At 37.3% G+C, this 14,026-nt stretch overlaps 1 protein-coding gene across 1 annotated transcript; it reads left to right on the top strand.

Annotated features, from left to right (window-relative positions):
* LOC110266509 lies at positions 4,560-5,289 on the top strand. The gene has a single exon (XM_021111357.1). It carries the CDS (start codon positions 4,575-4,577, stop codon positions 5,226-5,228), a length of 654 nt encoding a protein of 217 aa, XP_020967016.1. The 5' UTR covers positions 4,560-4,574; the 3' UTR covers positions 5,229-5,289.

Raw genomic sequence — 14,026 nt, 5'->3', positions numbered from 1 at the left:
CTAAGAGAGGACTTTGACCTTACTGCACACCCAAAGATGGTGTATAGAGCTGTGAAGGAGGCAAGGGAGAGGATGATGGGTAACGAAAGGCAACAGTATGGCAAATTGAGGGATTACTTATTAGAGATACATAGAAGTAACCCTGGATCTTCTGCATTGCTAGACCTGATCCCTCAGCCTCAAGCAGCCCCTATGTTTGACAAGTTATATGTTTGTTTTGAGGCCTGCAAACAGGGATTCAAGAGTGGCTGCAGACCATTGATCCACCTAGATGGAGCATTTCTTAAAACATACCATGGGGGACAACTACTTTCTGTCATTGCACAGGATGCCAACAACCAGTTTTATGTGGTTGCATACGCAGTTGCAAGATCCGAGAACAAAGAATCTTGGAAGTGGTTCCTAACATGCTTACAGGAGGATATTGGTGATGTAGGAAACCACGGTTGGAATTTTATGTCGGATCAACAGAAGGTTAGTTCCTTTTTTGTCATTTCGTGTTTGTTGTCTTAGTCATTCACTGTATTATGTATTGTTGTAAATGGTTGCTTCATGCCTTCATTGTTGTTAGGGACTGCTACCTGCACTGAAGGAGGTAATGCCTGGTGCACATGTTAGAAACTGCGTCATGCATATGTGGAAAAATTTTATAAATCGATTCAAGGATCTACATATAAGAGAAATTGTGTGGGAATGTGCTAGATGCACAACCATCTCAGAGTTCAAGGCAACCATGGAAAGACTCAAAGTTGTGAACAAGGATGCTTGGGCCTATCTCATGAAATTTGAACCTGCTACCTGGGTTAGAGCATACTTTAGCCATGGTCCCAAGGTCGACAACCTAACAAACAACATGTGTGAGTCGTTTAACGCAAAGGTGGTGAAGTACAGAAGCAAGCCTATACTTATAATGTGCGAGGAGTTACGGTGCTACGTGATGCAGCGAATGGTTCAACACAAGAAACTTCTGGGGACTCATGAGGGAAAACTGGCACCAGTGCAGGAGAAAAGGCTACAAAGGCTTATCAAACCAAGCAACAAATGGACAGCGAATTGGATTGGTGATAATGAGCGCAAACGGTTTGAAGTCACTCACAAGGGATCCAAAGTTGATGTGGATCTGATCAAACACAGCTGCTCGTGTAACAAATGGCAACTCACAGGTTAGTCAGGGTTCCTGAATTTCAACATAACCATGGTGTGTATTCTTTTAGTTTAAGCCTGCTGTGAATTCATAGTTGATGTGATTTTTAATTTTACTCATACATGATGTTAACTATGCTGTGAATTTGGACATGCTTGGAGTGAATCTAATTAACATGCCGTGATTGTGTTGATATTAACTATGCTGTGATTGTGTTGATATTAACTATGCTATTACCCTGTTAGCCATGCTGTAAATTTATATTAGTTCATTCAACTCTTAGTCATGTTTATGCCATTTTGTTGTTGTGAAACCGCTGCCCTGCTGTGAAGGGATGTCGTGCATTCATGCTATAGCAGCAATCAGAAAACGGCATGATAATCCCGATGATTATGTTCATCCATGGCTATGTATGGAATCCATTAGAAAGACATACGAGCACTTCATCCAGCCGGTAACGAGTGAGGAATACTGGACAAGATCTGAGTATACTAAGCCTGATTCGCCTGTTTTAAAAAGGCCAATTGAACATCCCAAGGTGCATAATAGATAGAAAGACCCGGCTGAGGCTGTTATTGATGGGTACAAATTGAAGAGGAGTTTCTATGTCACATGTAGCAAGTGTGGCAAGAGGGGACACAACTACAAGACATGCAAAGGGGCCCCATCCAACCCAAACTGGAAGCCAAAGACGAAAAAACCAAGAACAAAGGCCACAGACTCTCAATCACTTGTGGTTCTACCTTTGTCACAGTTAGCCCCTGAGGAAGAGGTAATACTTAGAGTCTCAGGGACTAATTTGTCCCCCCGACAATAGACTCCGGGATTTAAGTGTCTATTTTATTATTAGTTAGGGAGCTATTTGTCTATATTTTCATACTTCAAGGTTTTAAATGTCTTATGATATATTGTGCTTTACTGGGACTGTTTAAATAACGGGATACATTTTACACAATGCCTCATCTCAGATTGTCGAAGACAGTCCCCCTGCTGCTACGAATCCTCCTCATGTTGAACAAAATTCTGCTAATGAGTCTGTTGCTAATGAGGTAACAATCTTGGTGACATTTCATTGTTGTTACTTGTTGGTTTCATTGCATTTCACACTTGTTTCCACCTTCATGCAGGGTAATTCCAATGCAAACACTGCATCGATGAATGAGCAAGTATCTGGCCCCTCAGTAGCAGCGGTTCAGACACATTCAATGCCTCCCAAAGCACCATTCAAGCCCCCAGCCCAGTCTACATCACGCCCGGCATGAGGTACATTCAGGCCTAAGCAACTAGTTAGGAGGAAGACTGTGACAAATAAACCCTCGCAGCCTGTACCACCTGTCCAGAGTGAGCAGCATCTCCCCTCTCCACAACAACCAACTGCATCAGGAGCATCTCCACAAACTTTGGCAGCAGCAGGCAAAGCAACCCAACGGCTGTTTAAGTTCATCCCCACTCCAGGACTAGACAAGCCAAGTAGTTAATGCTACATGTTTAGACTTTAGTCATGACCTCATCCCCTTTTTGATAAACACTTTTATTTTAGTAAGCAACTCTTTTTGGTAAACAATGTGATTAGCTATAGCTGTCAGGCTTAAGTTATGCCTTACTATGGCAGTTGACATGTACTTGACTTCTTTTGTCAATATTAACAACTCTTTCATGAGATTAAATTATGCTTTACATATATAATGATGTCTCTAAATAATTATGTCACTCACTTGCTTAGGGCAATGACTTTGCTGCACATATCATAATTTACCTTACAACATTGTTTGTTCGAATAGCATACAACAAAATGGAAACTCATCCCATACTACATTACAAGGTTTTTTTTTTACCTACTTCTCAGCCAAGATTGACTATGACAGAAGCAAAAATTACACAAACCACTGCTACAATAACCAAATACAGATTAACATTCTTCTTCCTCTCTAGATACAACACCTTCTTCTCCAAATCAATCACCTTCTGTTCCACTACCTTCTTCCCAAGATACACTTTCAGATCATCAACCTCGTTATCCGTAGTAAATTTTTCAAGAACTCTTATTGTTGAAAGATGGTCATCCAGCCATAAGAAGAACTTGCAGTGACTGGGATTTTTCAGCTGCATGTTCAAGGTTCCAAAACAAACAGAACTTAATCAACTCCCCTATAATCAAACTGACCAAATAAAATCACCAACATACCTTAAAGAATGGACACCCAAAGAACAATCTATTAGGGTTCGTCGTCGTCCTCAATTTGTACAGTATGGCGTACACACGGCATTTACACATCGGAGCAATATCGTCCTTCTCCTCTGAAGCTTCCACGCATTTCACGGTTGGCGGCAGTCGAACTCGTCATGAGCTGGAGGAGGCTCCGTCACTGGCCATTTCAGCTTGCACAATATCCCCACACTCAACCAGTCACAGAAATGAACAACGGTAATGGCGAACGAGTTCCATTTGAACAAATAGGGCAAACACCAAAGCGACGTTGTTTTCAATCATAAGGACGTATTTGTCCAAGACTTTTTCCCAACGGGCACACCAAGCTCCCTCAACGGTCCCGTCTTGCCACCTAGGCCCAACACACGCCAACTAAGCGACAAGTCACCCCTCTCCGTTGCGTTTGGCACATCATTTTGCACGGAAGGATCCATCCGTCAACCGTTTTGAATGGTAAGGGGCGTTTTAGTATTTTTTGATCTTAAGGGATCGATTTGTCCACGATTTAAAAGCTCAGGGACTAATTTGTCCTTTTTCCAAAAATATATTTTCTCTCAATTTTAATAAGAAGTGTCATGTGACACATTTAATTATTAAATTAGATAGTAATATATGATACATAATATAGGTATATTTTAATTTCAATTTTAATATTTTAATTTTAATTTTAATTTTAATGCAATTAAAGAATGTCATGTTGTACTTTTTTTATTATCAAATTAATAATTAGTCATTAATATTGATAATGATATATAAAATAGATAGAGTGGTTGAATGAATGAGAAAAATAGAGAAAGGAAGAAGAAGGAGCGCAGAACTCTTTAATTTTGGAGGAAAATATTTGATTTCAATTGCAATGAGGGAGTGACATGTGACACATTTTGGTTGTAAAATTAGTAAGGAGAAAGAAAGAATTCTTTAATTTTGGAGGGAAAGATTTAATTTCAATTAGAATGAGAGAATGACATGTGGCACATTTTGGTTGTAAAATTAATAAGGAAGAGAAGAGAATTCCTTAATTTTAGAGAGAAAAATTTGATTCTAATTACAATAAAAAAGTGACACATGACACATTTTAGTTGTAAAATTAAAAATATATAATAGAATAATAGATATTACCGAGTTATCAATTTAGCCTGATATATCATCATTACTTACTTTTTGTTGTTGATTGTTGAATCATGGAAGGAAGGAAATAAAAAAGGATAAAAGAATAATCAAATGGCAAGACGTTGCAGAATTATTCTAAAAGATATAATAAAAGGATTCAAGAAGCTGACAGACGAAGGGGAGAACAAGCAATGGATGGAGGACATAAGAGGGAACCTGGCTATGGTGGCCACCGTGATCGCAACCGTAACCTTTCAAATGGGACTGAATCCACCGAGCGGCATTGTCCAGAACGGTGAGGACGGGAATGTAAGTTGTTCAAAGATGGTTAAATTAGGAGGAAGCAATTATGAATGCCCCGGAATATCCGTTATTGCAGGAGGTGAAAGAGGATTTCAATTCAGCGTATTTGTGACCTTCAACAACCTGTCTTTCGCTTCGTCTCTGTTGGCATGTTTCTTTCTCGTGAGCAGGGTTCCTCTGCATAAGCCACTCGCCATCTTGCTCATGGCAGTCGACATGTGCTTCTCTCTTGGTGCCCTTGGAATAGCCTATTGCGTCGGTGTTTTCATGACCGAACCGCAGAATATCAGCTTCGTCAGGCATTTGTCCATCATGATATCCGTCATTATCTTCTTTGCAATTGTGGTTTTCTATCTTCTTTTTTGCCTTTTAATTATCTTCAAAGAGTTCTTGAAAGGAAATGAGACCATTAATGCTGCACCTTCATCATCAACTATTGCTCCAACTCTAGAACTAATCTAAAATCCGTAGTATTACTAGTAACATAAAAATTCAATTTTTAGTTATTTTGGGGTTTGGTTCCTGTTCTTTTGTGTCCTAATTTAATTTGTATTTATTCATTTTTGTATTTTATTATGTGGAATTATATAATGGTTTAACTTTAACATTAGTGCAAGAAAATATGGTAAAACAATAACTTGAATGAACAATGTGAACAATATTTTAAAATTGGAAGGTCAATTATTCTCACCTGTGTCATTGCAACCACCGCCTCCCCCCACCCCCCTTGGCAGAAAGTTCTGATGTCCGCATTATCTCCCACCGACGCCGCCACGGTCCCCGCACACACTACCGCTACTTCAAATGGTGCCCCTGCCTTGTTTCTCTGTATCCCGGTGATCTCCAATCCCCCTCTTTTCGGCACGTCCCTTCCAGCGCCCTGGCAACATCCCGACCGACAAGAATCCCAACCACCACCACAATAGATTCTGTTGATGCACCAGGCGGTGGTTTCCTCGGAAGCGCCGACACCGCCGCAGCAGACTGTCACATGTTTAAAAATCTAAGCAAACGATTTCAGTAAGAAATTTTTTCTTGGCTTATGGGTCTGGTGATGTGATTTATTTCATTTCATTTCATTTCTGCTACTACTAATATGACCCAACCACATATTCCCAACACTAGCCACCAGCCACCGCTTCATTCGTCGCCTTCTTCTCCTACTTCAATGGCCGGTTTAAGATAGTCATTTTTAGTAGGTATGCAGATTATTATTTTAATTCTTATGTGAATGATTATTTTGATTGGATTGGGTTTAGTTATATATAATTAAAATATGTTGGATGTTCAATTCATTAGGTATACAAATGACTATTTTTATCCTTAAATGGATGGTTATTTTTAGGGTTAAGTATGATTTTGGTCCCAATGTAGAGGCCGGAAATCGATTTCGTCCCCGGCCTTTTTTTCGCTACAAAATGGTCCCTAAGGTTTAACGTAATTTCAAAATCATCCTTCGGACATTTATACCCTTACCCTCTATCACAATTTTGACATCTCCTTTCTTGTTATGCTTCTTCATCTTCTTTAGATTATGCTCTGCTTCTTCATCTTCTTCAGATTCTTCAGATTATGAAAAATAGACCAAAATATTTAAAGAAATTCAAGCAACATGCACTTTGAACAATAATCAACAAATTCAACAGCAACAATATTCTAAATTTAAGCCAAATCAAAAGTAGAGATTCATTAACAGAGCATGACATTCAGATATTCCATAGCAAATTCATAACAAATTCAGATATTTCACAACAAATTCAGAATCACCCAGCAAAAAATTCAGATATTCTGCAACAAATTTCACAAAAAATTCAGAAGTTCCACAAGAAATTCAGTTCACAGAAGAAGAAGCGGCGGGCGGTGAGGGTCGTGGAGCAGCGGTAAGGACGCGGGTAGCAGTGCGAGCGGCGAGGAGCAGGAGCGGCGGCAGCGGCGAGGAGCAGGAGCGGCGGCAGCGGCGACAGCGAGGAACAGCAGCGGTGGCCCTTAGTTTTCTCCCTTCCGATCTCTCTCTTCTCCCTTAGCTTTCTACCAAGTCATGGAATTATATACTGAGGTCATTGATATTGATAGCAGTTGTCCGTGAAGCTGGCCCGTCTAGATCCACATCCATGGGGGCCACTTATTGCTGCATCTCCATTGCATTACGCTACACCGGTTCAGGAGTAAAAAAGTTATCCATATATGGTTGAAGAATTATAGTGGTCAACAAATTATAGAATACATAGTGGTAGAGTCTGATTATCTAAAGTATACCACTTTGATACAAGCAAAGTTGAGCTGAGTGTCTCTAAAACATACTACGTTGTATTAAGATATTTTTTAAACAATTTACTTCGAGTTTGGTTTATCAAATTCAACAACACACACAAAATATAAACAAAATCTCAAACTATACATTAATGATCAAGTTCAGATACATATAACCATAATAAGCAAAGCAACTTTTATTTTTGAAAATAAATAAAATAAATATGAAATAAAATGTTATAAAAATATCTTAACTAACGATTTCGATTTCTTTAAAAAAAATAAAAATATATAAAAATATATTAAAAAATTCTAACTTACAATTTCGATTTTTCCAAAATAAATTAACTAAACTTTTTCTAATGATATTTTCTCATGGCACAAAAAGTCTAACTAATTCAAACCAATTAGAATAAAATTACTAAGTAAGATAGAACTAACTACCTAACAAATAATCCAAACAAACTACTTCTAACAGTCATATTTTGTAATATCATTCTTATCTAACCTAAACTAACAAAATCACTCTAATAACAATAATATAAATATCTAACCTAAACTACAATCATTGTTATCTAACTTAAACTAACAAAACCAATCTAATAACAATAATATTGAAGTAATCAACTATTTTAGTTACCAACTTCACAGTCGAGCGCTCCAGCAATATGTCTAGTCATATTCAACCAGTTGATGTCGACGGCACATGCTTGCGTCATCGTCAATGGTTTGAAGTCGGTCAAGAAGAGCAGAGAAAATGGAATTTCTCCAGAGAAAAAGTTGAGAGAATTTGGAAAAGTAAACAAATCATGAATAAATATAGACTGGTTTTTGTATGTATCTAATCTTCGGACGGGCTGGTTATATACGTATCTTGTCCTCACCATGGACGAGATACATTCAAAATAACCTATGTGTCTTATCTTGTCTGCAGATTAGATACGCTATTATTATTTTTTACTTATCTCGTCTTCTCCTAGGATGAGATATATGTATAACGTATTTGTCTTATTTGAGGATAGAATAAATAATAAAGTATAAAAAAATAAATATCATAGTGCGTGTCTATATCTATAATTTTTATATATTTTTATTTATTTAAAAAATCCAATAAAAAAGACACAAAAGTAAAATGCATTCATATGTGAAAAATATATTATATTTCATTACACTATTTAATTAATTAACACATAACACATAAGCTTGTAAACAACCACATCTATAGAATAATAACTCAAAACAAAAATCCTTGTTCGAATAAATCTGAAGCAAGGCAAATTAATAAACTAAGAGACACTACAAAATATTTTAATCATAGCCTTGGAAAACCACTATTTATTCGTAACAATATTAAAACCACTATTTGTATGTAACAATATTATTATTGAACAAGAAACAATCATGCTACGTTACCAACACTATATCTGCTAACTTTTGCCAATTTTCGATGGGCTGGACTAAAAAACCTAATAACCTCAAAAAGCCACATCCCCATTTACCCAAGGTAAATCCTAATTGATCCAATTTAGCTAATTTACACAGGATTATCGTGCAACCTCTTTGCCCCAACCTCTTCCCCTTCGGCACCGTTCATTCCCTCCTGCACATGGTCAGCGCCGCCGTCAACCAAGGTCAACGCCATTGGAACGCCGGTTGTCAACCCAAACAGGGAGCTTCAAGGTCACAACTGCGCCACGAAGACCCACGAAGACGCATTGACTCAGCAAGCCATGCCACTATTGGAGACCCACCCCTGCGCCGCCGGTTGTGCTGCATGTCACCGTCAGTCTTGCATCCACACCTCATCTTTCTCCGCCACAGTGCACGGAAGAGTTGAAGACCCATCCCAGCGCAGAGAAATAAGTAGCAAGCGCGCCCCAGTTCTGCTCGTGGAGCCCAAGCCATCGTCACTTACAACCTCGCCACCTAGTCGCCATGCCATACAGGGTTAGTGGTTATAAACATTTCCTATGAATATGGATTCTTACTAGTATGAGATAGATAAATACACGATGATTCTTCTATTTGTGTTTTTTTAGGAAAAGAAATTGAGTATATCCTTTGTGTCTTTTTATTATTAGTCAACGTATAATTTGTCCTGTTGTAAATGGTTTCCAAATGAGTCAACGTATAATTTATTCGGATATGTCCGGTGCTGATTCCTGTAGAGTAGGAGCCATATCTTGTGATGATGGGTAAAAAATTAAAAGTACTCACAGTAACTAAATGTTACCTTGGATATGTCTTAAAAAAATTTTGGTTTGTTTCTTGATCTTTAAATTGAATATGCATAGTTGATTGTTGTTGAGTAGACAAAAAATAATTAGTTGGATTGTTTTAATTTGTTTGTAATGGGTTGTGTTTTGGTTTATGAAAAGTATAGGTTTAAGACAAGTACATTCAGTTACTACTTAGAGTACTTGCTAACAAAGCCTAATGAAAAAAATGAATGGTTACAACATGGATAATTGAATCATGTGAAGTAATTTATGTGCTTAATTCTTTTTTTTTAATTTACACTTAGGTTTATATCGAATTGTAGAAAGTTTCAAAATGAGTCAATGTATTATTTGTTTTTGGATATGTCAGGTGCTAATTCCTGTAGAGTAGGAGCCATGTCTTGTGATGATGAGTAAAAAATTAGAAGTACTCACAGTAACTGAATGTTACCTTAGATGTGTCTTTAAAAAATTTGGTTTGTTGCTTGATCTTTAAATTGAATATGCATAGTTGATTGTTGTTGAGTAAACAAAAAATAATTAGTTGGATTGTTTTAATTTGTTTGTAATGAGTTGTGTTTTGGTTTATGAAAAGTATAGGTTTAAGACAAGTATATTCAGTTACTACTCAGAGTACTTGCTAATGAAGCTTAATTGAAAAAATAAATTGTTACAACATGGATGATTGAATCCTGTGAAGTAATTTTTGTGCTTAATTTTTTTTTAAATTTACACTTATGTTTATATCGAGATTTTTAAATAATTGATTACTTTACGGGCCAATGAGCGACCATTGTGAAGGAGTAAAATCAATTTAGAATTGTTGTGTCTTGTGATCAAATTTAGTTTATATGGAATGTTTCGAAAAAGTTTTTCCGTACTCAGATTGATTATATTACTATAGATATAGGTTAATTAAGTGGCTTAGGAAAAAAATTGGTTTATGACCTATGTGTTCGATTACTGCTTAGAGTACCGTTTTAGGAAACCTAAAAAATAAATATTAACAACATGGATCGTAAATCTTGTTAATCAATTGATGCGGTCAAAATCGGAGTCATAAATACATTGAGTTTTATAATGAGTTTTTTATATAATTGTTTGGTTTATGATCCAAGGAGCGACAAGTGCAACGGTGCATTTTCAATTTTAAATTGGTGTGTCTTGTGATCAAATTTAGCTTTTAAGGAATGTTCCTAAAGGGTTTTACCTACTCAGAATTGATTATATATATATAGAGAGAGAGAGCTGGTTTCTAGTTGTCCTCATTTAGCTGGTTTTGAATAATTTGATTGTCATGGAAGTAAACTTTCATATAATTAGAAAAGTGTGCACGCATATATGATAGTTGTGTCTTCAATATTTTTTTATTTTTGATTAACAGAATTTGATAGTTAAATTATTCCTTTGCTTGTTATGGTTGAATGTGTGTCTATGTAGGTATAGAAAATATAAAACATGAAGCTTGGTCCTTGTTCTAATTGTTTGAACGTGTGTCTATTTGAATTCACCTACAAAATTTCAAGGTTGTAACAGATGTGACACCCTCACGTGGTGTTTTGTGATTAATCTATTTACTGGTGTTCCTTTATATAATATACAAATGAATTGGCATTCTTTGTAGCACATTAATCCATTTACCAGTGACTTTCACATGCAAGATACCATCAAGTTAAATAGGTTGGAAATAACGCTTGACATCATCCTATGTCACAAAAATTCAGCCATTGGAGATGCTTTGAATGCCCTTGACAGCCGTGCTCGACCTCCTGTGCGCCGTAACTAACCCAGGAAAAAACGTAAGGAGGTTAATACACCATTCACAGCACCTGACACCAAGAGCATGCTTCGGCGAGCTGCAGGAAAGCCGAAGAAAAAGACCATCAAAAGGAGCTAAACATGGGAAGATAAGTCTAAAGGCTTCATGTTACTTCCTTGTTTACCTAGGGTGGGGATATCCACACATTATGTGTTATATACTATTGAGACTTTATTTTCCTTGTTGTACACAAAGTGATTGTGTCTTTTGATGAACTTTATTGGTTAATTCAACGATAATGCATGTAATGTGGATGTAAATCTTGTCTTTTGCACCTTCATTTGTGGTAATTTTGTGCACAGGCCCAACACCTTATGCATTTTGAAGTATTTTTATTGCTAGTGACTAATCTTGTTGAGGTTCCAATATGTTGACCCTGGATGTCTTTACATATGTTATTCATGTATTGTTAGTCTTGTATTGTTCGAAGGTGACTGAAAACGGAACTATTTTCTTATTGAAATGTCTTCATATGGATGTGTCTTCTGCATTATGTGTATATGTTAGTCGTGTAATGTTGGCAGGTGTATCTTCTCACGGATGTGTCTTCCTCCCGTGACTTCTTTGGAGGCATCCTCATATGGATGTGTCTTCTGCATTATGTGTCTATGTTAGTCGTGTAATGTTGGCAGGTATGTCTTTTCACATATGTGTCTTATGATGGAAGTGACTTTTGCCAATGTTTCTTCTGGATTTTGTTAACCTAAGGATGTGTCTTCCGAGGAAAGTGTCTTCTTCTAGTGACTTCTTTGGAGGCATCCTATGTTGGATGCGTCTTTAACTGAAGGTGTCTTATGCGAATGTGTCTTTCGTGTTTTCATGTAATCGCAGATGTATCTTCCGAAGGTTGTGTCTAATTTCATGAAATCGCTAACCGAGGACATATCACCAACAAAGATAACCATCAATCCTTCGACACTCATAAAAACTCTTCCAACAACCACTTATCCATTGATAACACCAAGTAATAAACAACTAAAACTAAACTCATAATACAACACTATCCATTTTCATATCTATGAAACAAAATTCATCAAATTTGCTAACATCAATTCAAACTGGTGAACAAAAAGAAAAATAAACCACATCAAATGTAGAAAAAAAATCATTCTAGCATAATTGAAAGAAAAAATATCCACCAATTGTAATTAAACAAATGAAATCACAATCCTTCCAATAAAGCCTATCACTGTTAATAACTCAAAGATTAAAAAAAATTGCAAATAGACATAATCAAATGTACTACTATCACACAAATTATCGTGTCCACACGTTGTGTGTCATCTTCACTCAGGGATGGGACATTAACGTCGGTGGAATTAGGATGATCACTCACATCATATGCAGTGTCGTACGATGCTTCTTCACAAATTAATTGATCCATCGATGTAATGTGGTCGACTAGCCTCCAACAGAGACACGTACACCTTACTCCGACGAATTTTAGAAACTATTTGTCAATGAGAGTGGTTGTTCACATTACCGGTGACCTTTGAGAGCTGTTCACCTTGATCCTATGGTGTTGGAAGGCTATGGCTATGGCTATGGCTCAATGTGCATCCACGACAACGGCAACACCTATGGTGGGGTGCAATATGGTTGCGTATGATGGCTTTATCTCTCACGGGAAACGTGAGGTCAAAAAATCGGTTCGCGTGGAAGAGGAAATGTCACAAATCGAGCAGTGATTACAGATTCCTGGAGAAGTGAACAACTTCAGGACGGAGAGATTACCGGAGATGGTTGAGGAGAAGAGGGTTGCATGACTCCTTCATACAGTCACGTCGCAGTTCTCTTCCACAGGACTGGTGGTGCTACAAAGTAGGATCCGGGGGAAGGCGCAGTCACCGTCGGTTGGTAATGGCGGTGTCTCGGTGACTAGAAAATTTGCACGAATGAGTCACGGTCGGCGTTTGTGAAAGAGGAATAGGGTTGAGTGATGGGTTGCACCGCAATGACGTGAAACCTCATGTTACGTTATCAATCCTTATTCTTTGAAAATGCAATAATAATGGACCCCACTAAATTCCTAATTAATATAATAAATTATATTTAATTAATTTTAAAAATTGTTGGTAATAGTTGGCAGATACAACTCCCGGCACCCTATACTTTTTCAACAAGAAAATGCAAAGTAAGTTCTAATAATTACTCGAGATTTGGAATATTCACTTTGGTCCAAACTGAAAACATAAGATAACAAATCGCAGTATAAGGAGTAACCCCGTAGTGCCAACAAAGTAAGACCAAAATTTGAATGTCTTATTGGCAAAAAGTTTAGATCTGAAGCCATCGGGAGTAATCATGTATGCACCAAAGCAGTAAGTAAGTGCAAGAGTAGTAAGAAAAATGCACATTCCTATCGCTAAGAGACACGTAGGGACACGATGATTGAGAGGGAGTCCACTTATGAGGGATAGGAACATAATCAATGAAGCAAAGGAAGAGATGTTGTTGAACACCATGAACAACAAATACTCCTCTTTCCATACAATGCAACTGCATATACTGATTCTCCGTTTTGTGGACACAGGACGTATCAATTGGCCAGAACTGGGGTAATGTCGCCAGGTGGGTTGAGACCGACAAGAAAGGTGACGGTTGTGATGAAAGTGGCAACCATTGGGAGGTTGCCCCTCATGTTCTTCAACCATTCGCCTTTCTCCTGGGTATCCACCCATGTCAAAGCACTGATTATAACATCTTTAAATCTCTTGGTTTTGGGAGTTTGAATGGTTGTGGATGATGGTGATGATAGATGCTCCATTTCAAATGTTGAGTTTGGTTCATTGTACTCTCTACCTTCTGAGAGACGATATTTAAAGCCACCGCTGCTGGTTAAAAAAAGAAAAAGAATGTAGCTCGAAAGAAAAAGGAAGAGCAACGAATTAATTTATCAACAGAAAATAATTACAAAAAGCTTTTAAGTATACCGGTATAATAGTATTTCAGTAAATTTTAATTATTAACTC

Source organism: Arachis ipaensis, chromosome B09, assembly GCF_000816755.2.
Source record: "Arachis ipaensis cultivar K30076 chromosome B09, Araip1.1, whole genome shotgun sequence".
Taxonomy (NCBI): Eukaryota; Viridiplantae; Streptophyta; class Magnoliopsida; order Fabales; family Fabaceae; genus Arachis; species Arachis ipaensis.
This window is presented reverse-complemented; position numbering and strand designations above follow the sequence as displayed.